General features: G+C 34.8%; 1 protein-coding gene across 1 annotated transcript; it reads left to right on the plus strand.

Annotated features, from left to right (window-relative positions):
• The first annotated feature begins 850 nt into the window (after positions 1–850).
• Positions 851–1,399, plus strand: LOC120143933 (pollen allergen Che a 1-like). Its single transcript, XM_039158125.1, has one exon. The coding sequence runs from the start codon at positions 851–853 to the stop codon at positions 1,397–1,399; it is 549 nt and encodes a 182-aa protein (XP_039014056.1).
• The last annotated feature ends 8,469 nt before the right edge of the window (positions 1,400–9,868 follow it).

Genomic DNA, 9,868 nt, shown 5'->3' on the forward strand with positions numbered 1-9,868 from the left:
ACTTCACGTTCAAAAAGATCTTTCAAACATTTCTTCCCAATCAATGCCATGCCAATCCCCTGTACCAATTACGTGAGCTATTGTTCTTACTTTCCTCACCACTAATCTATATAAACGACGAAATTCGACTCGCAATGATTTAGCAAGTACAATCCTTTCGGCAAAAGAAAGCAATTTACATTTCCATCAAGCTAGTTTAGACTTTCATCTCGCCGCCACCGGATCCCAAGTAGAAGTTCTTCTAGGATTCGCACCCATTAAAATTTCCAAATATGTAAAAGACAGTTACTCACAATACCATCACAGACCGTAGTAAATTCTTCTAATTTCCTCTCCTCAATTTTCACATTAGCTACGCATGATTTTTTGAAGTTTATACTAAGGTCAGAACTTATCTCAAAGCATCTCATTATTCTCTTAATATTCACCAGGTAACGTGCCTCAAGTCGAAAAAATAATTCTTTGTCATCAACGAATTGCAGATAAGAGATGGAAATTCCCTCAATCTACCCTTTTGATTGTAATAATGGTAGTTCATTTGGAAATATCTTTGTTTAATATATACATATAAATATTTTGTATTTAGTATATTCTTTTAAAGTTTTTTATCACTTTTAAAGCTACAACAATATGGCAAGTCTTTCATCGTGTTTTTTAACTATTTTTCTTTATAGAAAATGAATTAGTTTATTGTTCAAACAATTAAAATGAGGATGAAGCACGAGTCTTGCTCTCTCTCAACAAACCAAACCTATTAAAAATAGAAAATTTGAATAACTATTTCCCAAAATAATTGAATATCTCCCTATAAATTTACTCTCTTTTACAAGCAAAAGACACCAAGAAAGAAATGGCAAAAGCTTTTCTGGTTGCCCTTGTTTCCTTAGCAATTTACATATCGTCGTACTTCAATTTTGCCTATACGACAGGTGCAGCCGCGCCTGGCGCAGCTGAATCAAACAAGTTCAAAGTCGTAGGTCACGTATACTGCAACACTTGCCGTGTTGAATTCGAGACCAAGATCAGTCAACCTATAAGTGGTGCGGTAGTGAAACTGGAATGCAGGAACCGTACCGATGGAGCCGTCACCTTCAAGAGCCCGGAAATAACAACGACAAAATCGGGAGACTACAGCATCGATGTGGAAGGAGATTACGAGGATTCGGATTGCGATGTCACGTTGGTGAGGAGTTCCAGGCCGGATTGTAGTGATCTGACGGAAGAGTGGAGAAAAGCCAGGGTTGTTCTCACCACGCTCGATGGCGTCAGTGGCGACACTCGGTTTGCGAACAGTCTCGGGTTCAAGAAGAAGGAAGCTCTCCCCGAATGTAAGAAAGTTCTTACGGATTTGGGGTACTATGAGCTTCAAGATGAACTTGGGCACGAAGTAGTCCCTTGAGCACAACAATAAGGAAAACTATAGTATGAGTATTGATTGTAATTTTCCTTGAAAGTTGCACTTTTTTTTTCAATTTTCTAGTACTAAGATTACGAGAAAATGAGTTTTATCCCCTCTCTTTTATTCTTCGATATACGTTGTTTAGAAGTACAAAATAAATACAAGAGTTCAAGGAACATTTCTTTTCACCTATATCCAATTAACTTACAACGATTGATAATTTATACACTTCCTAATTAAATTGCCTTCACACTGCACTTCAAGTTGGTAAAGAAATGTTTTTAATCCCTATTTGAACATCAAATGAGTGATTAATCGTTGTATTTATTTCTTCCAAATGATTCATTCTAAAATTGTAATTAAGTATTGTCTTGAATTTAATAATCATTGTCACACCCCAAATTAGGGCCTAAAATTTTCTTAAATTATTTTAAGACTAAATTGAAATTTTTGCTAAATTCGGGGCCAAAGTAAAATTTTGATTAAATTAGGATCCAAATTCTGAAAGTATAAAAAATTAGATAACCTATAGTGTAATTTTACCATTATTTTAAGGAATATACAACCCAAAATCTGGAAAGTTTCCTCATTTGGAAACCACATTTTCTCTCTCTTTAAGCTTTCATCTTTTAGCAAGAAATTTCAATCGTCATTTTGTCGCCGATAGACACCTCCCAGGCCATCGTGTTCTTTGCGTCGTCCCAAGTCGACCGATGTCCATTTTGTCTCCGTTGCCGCTGGCATGTGAAGGGGTGAGGAAGGCCAAGTTTTTGATGTTTCGAAATCGAGCTCTCCTCCGTTCACCGCTGTGAACCGAGCAAGTGTCTCAAAACCCCTTTAAACGTTCATAGGAATTTTTCTGACCCCTAGAGGCCCTACACGTGCCCCCACGCACCGCCGCTGCGTTTGGGGATGTTTCACCTTCTGGTGGGTTGTTTGCATTTGGGTCGACCCGTCCCGACTAGCATGCCCGACCAGACCCGTGTTCGACCTGACTTGAATCGAATTGGTCAACCGTTGACCATTGACCGTTGATCGACTGTTGACTTTGTTTGAAAACCTCCATCTTGATGTTTTTCAAAGTCCTGAGTCTGATTTCGCAATCTGTATTGCCAAATTCTGACCGAAAAGCCCCGAATCGAGTAAGTTAATCCAAAAAATGCTTAGTTTTTTTAGCAATTTTTGTTTATTTATTTGGGATTTGAGTATGGAATTGATTCGAGAATATATTTTTATGAAGGTACTCGTGTTTCACCCAACCGAGGGTCAGTTAGATCCAGTGCTTCCCGTCCGTCAGATCCGCAAGATCTGCGTTCCTCTAGAATTACTCGTAGGTATCTGTAAATTGTTTAAATATAGGTTATTATTATTTATATTAGGATTTCGATATGGAATTTTTCGATAAGTATGATCTAGATCTACTGCTGATTATGATCGACAGACTCAGTAGTAGGCTTACTTATCAAACTACTCAGACCAGTACAAATGTGTTTCCTGATGGTGTTACATTAATGTTTTTAAATTGTTCATTTGAATTGTTTTAGATTTCTGAAAATAATGAATATTTTTATGAAGCGTACCTAATTTTCTGAATACAGTTTATCTGATATATTGTACATTTTTAACATGATCTCCGAACTCTGTATTTATGTATTTGATTTCTGAGTCTGAAATATTTTCATGTTTTACTAAATTAAACTATCGTTTTTACTCGAATACATATGTGTTTATTATTTATTGGGATATTATTGGAGAAAGTATCTCAGGCCTAGTCTATGACTTGTAAGTCCTTACCGAAGGCTCCTCGGCTTTGTGCTCAGGGCAAGTCCTTACTGTAGGCTCCTCGGTTTTGTGCTCAAGATAAGTCCTTACCGCAGGCTCCTTAGCTTTGTGCTCAGGGTAAGTCCTTACCACATGCTCCTCGGCTTGGTGCTCAGGGTAAGTCCTTATTGCAAGCTCATTGGCTTTGTGCTCAGGGTAAGTCCTTACCGCAGGCTCCTCTGTTTTGTGCACATGCTAAGTCCTTACCGCAGGTCCTTATATTGTATGTATAAGGCCCTTACTGAGTATACATTTGTGTGTATGGTTCTGGGGAACCTACACATTCTGGTTATCTGATAGGGGTAGTGTTCATATTTTTAAAACATGTTTAATAAATTGATTTTTTACTAAAGTATTCAGGTGGATGTATGGTTCTGGGGAACCTACACATTCTGGTGATCGGATGGGGGTAGTGTTCATATTTTTAAAAAATGTTTGATAAATTGATTTTTGCTAAGGTTTTTTATCTGTATGGTTTTATACTCCGTAAGTAGCACACTGGGCTTTTTAACTCATTATGTAAATTTTAACATTTTTATATTGTAGCAGACCGTAGACTACCAGACTTGGCATCAAGAGGACCAACTACTCATATTTTTGTACCACTATATATCTCTATATACTTTTTTGTTATACTTTGGTGACACTTGTTTATTCTTCCATCTCGATATATCTGTATTACTAGTATTTTGCTATGTATATGTTTTATACGATTTTTTCGATACATGCATACATTGATTATAGACGTTTTACGTATAAACCTTTCTTATGACTAATTTCATATTATATTGTGTATGGATTTAAATGTTATTTTAAACATAAAAATAAAATTTTAAAAAAGACATGTAACCGCCTAGATTTAGGCGTAACGTCCAGACAGGGTCTTGGGGGTTACACTTTGTGGTATCAGAGCCTTCGATATTAAACACTCGGACTGTGGATGAGTTTTAAAATATGGATTTTCAAGATATTTTTTATATTTAAAAAAACTGTGTCACCTTATTTTATAAGTTTAAATATATTTGAGATTATCGATGTCAGTCTAACTTAGGTTCAAATTCTTTCCTGTAAAGCCTTGTATAATTATTCGATGAGTGTTGCTAGAGGTCGTAGTCCAGGCTGTGGTTGTGGTCGAGGGTGAACGACTTCGCCTTCTGTTACTATAGATGATCCGGTGTCACCGCGAGATCCTCCTATTCCGTATGTAGATTCGTCCTCTTCCTAAAGATGATCCGATTACACCTACGAGAGACCCTCCTATCACTGAGGTCGAGGACACTAATATGGATGATGATGTCGTTAATAGAGTTGCCTTTCATATGTTCATGAGAGATGCTAGATTCACTGATCATATGTTTGCAGTCGAGATTTCGAAGTCTTTGGTAACTGTTGGAGTAGTTTCGTTCGAGGGCATTACTGATGGACCTCCGACTAACGCTGAGTATTGGTTGGAGGATACAGATAGGATTATGGATGAGATGGACCTGAGGCCTGAGAAAAAGTTAAAGGGGGCCATAGATATGTTGAAGAAATAGAGTTTTAGGTGGTGGCAATCGATTTACGGTAGTATTCTGGGATATCAGTTGACTTGGGACCATTACAGGGTGAGCTTTTAGAGCTACATCGAAGAGAGATACTTACAGGAGTGACACCAGGAGTTTCAGAATTTAGACCAGGGTGATATGTCTGTTATGGATTATGATATTGAGTTTATCAGGTTGAACCGCTATGCTACTAGACTTGTTGACACTAAATTAGATTGGTGCTTAAGGTTCGAGAATGAACTCAGGTATGAGATCAGGAGTCGAGTTGCTACCCACCGGGAGAGAAATTTTGATACCTTGGTTGAGATAGCCAAGACCGCTGAGGAGATTGAGCGAGTGGGTATGGAGCGTAAGAGAGATAGAGACCGAGATCGAGACCGATTCAAGAGGCCTTCTGGTTCTGTTGACTCTTCTACACGCCTCAGAAAGAGAGACAGGGGTAAGTCTTCTCAGAAAGGCAGTGCGAGGGCCAAACCTAAGATGTTAGGTTTGCCAGCTGTGACGTCATCTAGTCAGGGTGGTTCTTCAGGGTTGCATCCTTTGCCAACATGTGTACACTGTAGAAGATGTCATTTTGGTGAATGCAAGAAAAAGTTGGGTACCTGTTTTAGATGTGATTCTGGTGACCATCTCTTGAGGGATTGTCCAGAGCTAGCTCTTATAGTCCAGACACTAGCTCATACTCCAGCTCGTACCCTAAAGTACAGTTCAAACTCTAATAGAGAACCATAGTCAGGAGAGAGCATCGGGATTCGCTAGTAAAGGCCAAACTTCTCAGAGTAGGGGTCCAGCCAGATCTCAGGCTATACAACTTGGGTTAGATTACGCTATTAAATGTCGAAAGGACCGCGATGAGCCTGATGCGATTGTAGATACTGTTACTATTCATTTATTTATCCACTCTATCTTGTTTGATAGTTGTCACACCCTAAATTAGGGCCTAAAATTTTCTTATAATTTTTTTGAAGGACTAAATTAAAATTTTAGCTAAATTTAGGGGCCAAAGTAAAATTTTGATTAAATTCGGATCCAAATTCTAAAAGTATAAAAATTAGAAGACCTATAGTGTAATTTTACCATTTTCCTTTTTAGGGAATATATAACCCCCAAATCTTGAAAGTTTCCTTATTTGGAAACCCCATTGTCTCTTTTCAAACTTTCCTCTTTTAGTAAGAAACTTTAATCATCGTTTTATCACCGATCGTTGCTCCATTTTTGACACCTCCCACTCTATCGTGTTCTTTGCGTCATCCCGAGTCCATTGGTGTCCATTTTGTCCACGTTGCCACCGATATGTGAGTGGGGTGAGGAAGGCCAATTTTCTGACATTTCAAAATCGAACTATCCTCCGTTCACAGCTATGAACCAAGCTTGGTAAGTGTCTCAAAACCTCTTAAAAGATATGCAGGGATTTATCTGGAATTTTTTTGACTATCTGAGGCCCTGCATACGCCCCCACTCACTGCCTCTACACGTGGGAAAGTTCCACCGCCTAGTGGGTTGATGGAATTTGGGCCGACCCGACCAGACCCATGTCTGACCTGACCCGAACCAAACCAGTTAGACATTGACAGTTGACCGACCATTAACCATTGACCATTAACTGTTAACCGACCGTTGATCGTTAACCGACCGTTGACTTTTTTCCAAAACCTCATTCTTTGATGCTTTTCAACATCTTGAGTCCGATTCTGTGATCTGCTTTGCCAAATTCTGACCCGAAAGCCCCGAATTGAGCCCGTTAATTAAACAAAGCTTAGTATTTTTAGCATTTTTGTTTATTTATTTGGGATTTGATTATGGAATTGATTCGAGAATATATTTTTATTTAGGTACTCGTGTTTCACCCAACTGAGTGGCGGTTAGATCTAGTGCTTCCCGTCCGTCAGATTTGTACAATCTGCGTTCCTCAAGAATTATTCATAGGTATATGTAAATTGTTTAAATAGAGGTTATTATTATTTATATTAGTATCCAAGGATTCTTTCGATACGTAGGATCTAGCGTTGTCGTTGATTATGATCGACAACCTCAGTAGTACGATTTCTTATCAGACTACTCAGACCGGTACAGGTGTGTTTCCTTATGGTGTTACATTTTTGTTTTAAACTGTTCATCTGAACTATTTTAGATTTCTGAAAAAAATGAATATTTTAACGACATGATACCTGATTTTTTTAATATTATTTATCTGATTTCTGATTTACTGTACATTTCTGACATGATCTTATAATTTTGTATCTGATTTTTTAGTCTGGAATATTTTCATGTTTTACTAAATTAAACAACCGTTTTCATTCGAATACATATATGTTTATTACTGTCATTGGGGGTATTATTGGAGGAAGTATTTTAGGCCTAGTCTATGACTTGTAAGTCCTTACCGCAAGCTCTTCGGCTTTGTGCTCAGGGTAAGTCCTTACCGTAGGCTCCTTGGTTTTGTGCTCAGGGTAAGTCAGTATCGTAGGCTCCTCGGCTTTGTGCTCAGGGTAAGTCCTTACCGCAGGCTCCTCGGCTTTGTACTCAGGGTAGGTCCTTACCGTAGGCTCCTCGGCTTTGTGCTCAGGGTAAGTCCTTACTCAGACTCCTCTGCTTTGTGCACAGGGTAAGTCCTTACAACAGGTCCTTATACTATGTGTATAAGTCCCTTACCGAGTGTACATGTGGGTGTATGGTTTTAGGGAACCTACAAATTCTGGTGAACGGATGGGGTAGTGTTCATATTTTTAGAACATGTTTGATAAACTGGTTTTTACTGAAGTATCCAGGTGGATGTATGGTTCTAGGGAAGTTACACATTATGGTGATCAAATGGGGTAGTGTTCATATTTTTAAAACATGTTTGATAAACTGATTTTCACTGAAGTATTTTATCTGTATGGTTTTATACATCGTAAGGAGCACATTGGGCTTTTTAACTCATTCTATAAATTTTAACCTTTTTAGATAGTAGCAGACTGTGGGATAGCATACTTGGCATCAAGAGGATCGACTACTCCTATTTTTGCATCAGTGTATATCTCTATATACTTTTTTGTTATACTTTTGTAACAATTGTTTTTGCTTTCGTCTCGATATATTTGTATTACTTGTATTTTGCTATGTATATGTTTCATACGATTTTTATGAATCATGTATATATTGATATATAGACATTTATTGTATGAACTTTTCTTATGACTAATTTCACATTATATTGTGTATGGATTTAAACAATATTTTAATTATAAAAAGAAATTTCTGAATAAGATATGTAACCGCCTAGATTTGAACATAACCAGGTCTAGGGGTTACAATCGTAGAGTTATTTTTTCCAATAATTAATAAATCATCAACATAAATCAACGTAATTTTTCTATTGTCACCTTGTTTTTGTGTAAATGTAGAATACTATGATGTAATGTGTTTGTAGCATCAAACATTAAGTATTCATAAATCATTACAATCAACATTAGACAAATTATATGCAAGTATATTCAAATCATGAGAAATTTCAAACGTTGAAATAAAAAGAACATTAAAATATTTGAGTCTTGTAAATACTTAAAACATATGGGGTTTTGAAGAGAATTACTTGAAGGAGGTAAATTTAGTTTCTTTTTGTAAAATAGAAAGGTGAAGGATGGGCTCAAAATTTTCATCTTTACCTCCATATTTTCCAAAGAGAAGGAGAGAAAGAAAGAATAAGTCACTTTGATTTATTAAAAAAAACATTTTAAAAAAAATTCATTTTCAGTTCTTCAAAAAAAATAGAAAACATGTTTAGTTAATAAAAATAAAACTTATTTTTAAAATTAAAAATAATAAAAACACGTCTGATACCCAATTTTCTGGAATAAAAATAAACAAATAATTAGTAAAAAATTAAAGTAAAATATAAAATATTAAAATATAATAATAACAATAATAATAATAATAATATGATTAAATAAATGAAAGTTTTGAATCAATAAAACCAATTACAATATTTTTCTTCGTAAAAATAATAATTAAATATGATTCAAAAGAAAGAATTATTATCACTTCATAATGAAAATATTTATTTTTGTTTTTTTTAATTATATCTATAATTAATTCATAATGATGTAGTAATCTTGAATCATTTAAGCCGTTTGTGACATGTCAAATATAATATCCACCTCGTTTGAATTACACGAAACTATTTTCTTTTCATCAATCTCTTACCCATTTTCTCTTTCACACTCTTCAAATAATTTATCCTTTTTTAACTTTCAATATAATAAAATTATTCACTGTACAACATATTTTTGGTATATGACGTTTTTTAGGGAATAATTGGACATATCTCTTAATATAACAAATTTAATAGACATTTGAATATGAATCAATCTATAATTAAATATAGATAACTTTAAAAATCAATGACAAATAGAAGATACAAGTTACAAACATTTCAAAATATAAAACCTACATAAGATTAATAATAAATTTCATGAAGTTAGTTATTTACCTGGTTAATATAAAACCTTTAGATCAACAGCTAACTTGCCGTTTATGAGCTTTAAGATAATTATAGCTTTTATTAGGATTTGAAGTTTTTACTAAAGTAAAATAATTAAATTTGAACTATATCGAAAGATATTCTTAGAACTATAACTCGTATAATTAAATTAAATTAAAAAGTAATTATTCAAAGATGTTAATTTCATTTGATGCAAAGAACAATTAACAACCAAAAAATCATTGTTTAAGTCTAGTATGACTATAACGCTTAAAACATTTAATTTTTTTTGAAGTATTACCTCAAAGTAATAAATGTAGAAAGATCCTCTAATTATATAATAAATTTTAGCAAAACAGAGATAAACATCGGTATTGTAAAAAATCTCAAAATACAAGTTGTGAATGACAACAATAGCATAAGATTTAATGTTTTCAGAGTCGATAAGCCTAGATTTTGAAAAGTATTGATGTTCTTCCTATTAATTGCAGAGATAATATGCTTTCTTTTCTCTATAAGTTAAAATGTGAAACACATAACTTTTTATTTTTTAAAATTTGAAAATAATTTTCAAAATTTTAAAAACACCATTCATATGTTTTCAATTTTTCACTTATTTTTATTTTCATTTTCTAGAAATTA

The sequence above is a fragment of the Hibiscus syriacus genome, unplaced genomic scaffold, assembly GCF_006381635.1.
Source record: "Hibiscus syriacus cultivar Baekdansim isolate YM2019G1 unplaced genomic scaffold, ASM638163v2 tig00110865_pilon, whole genome shotgun sequence".
NCBI lineage: Eukaryota > Viridiplantae > Streptophyta > Magnoliopsida > Malvales > Malvaceae > Hibiscus > Hibiscus syriacus.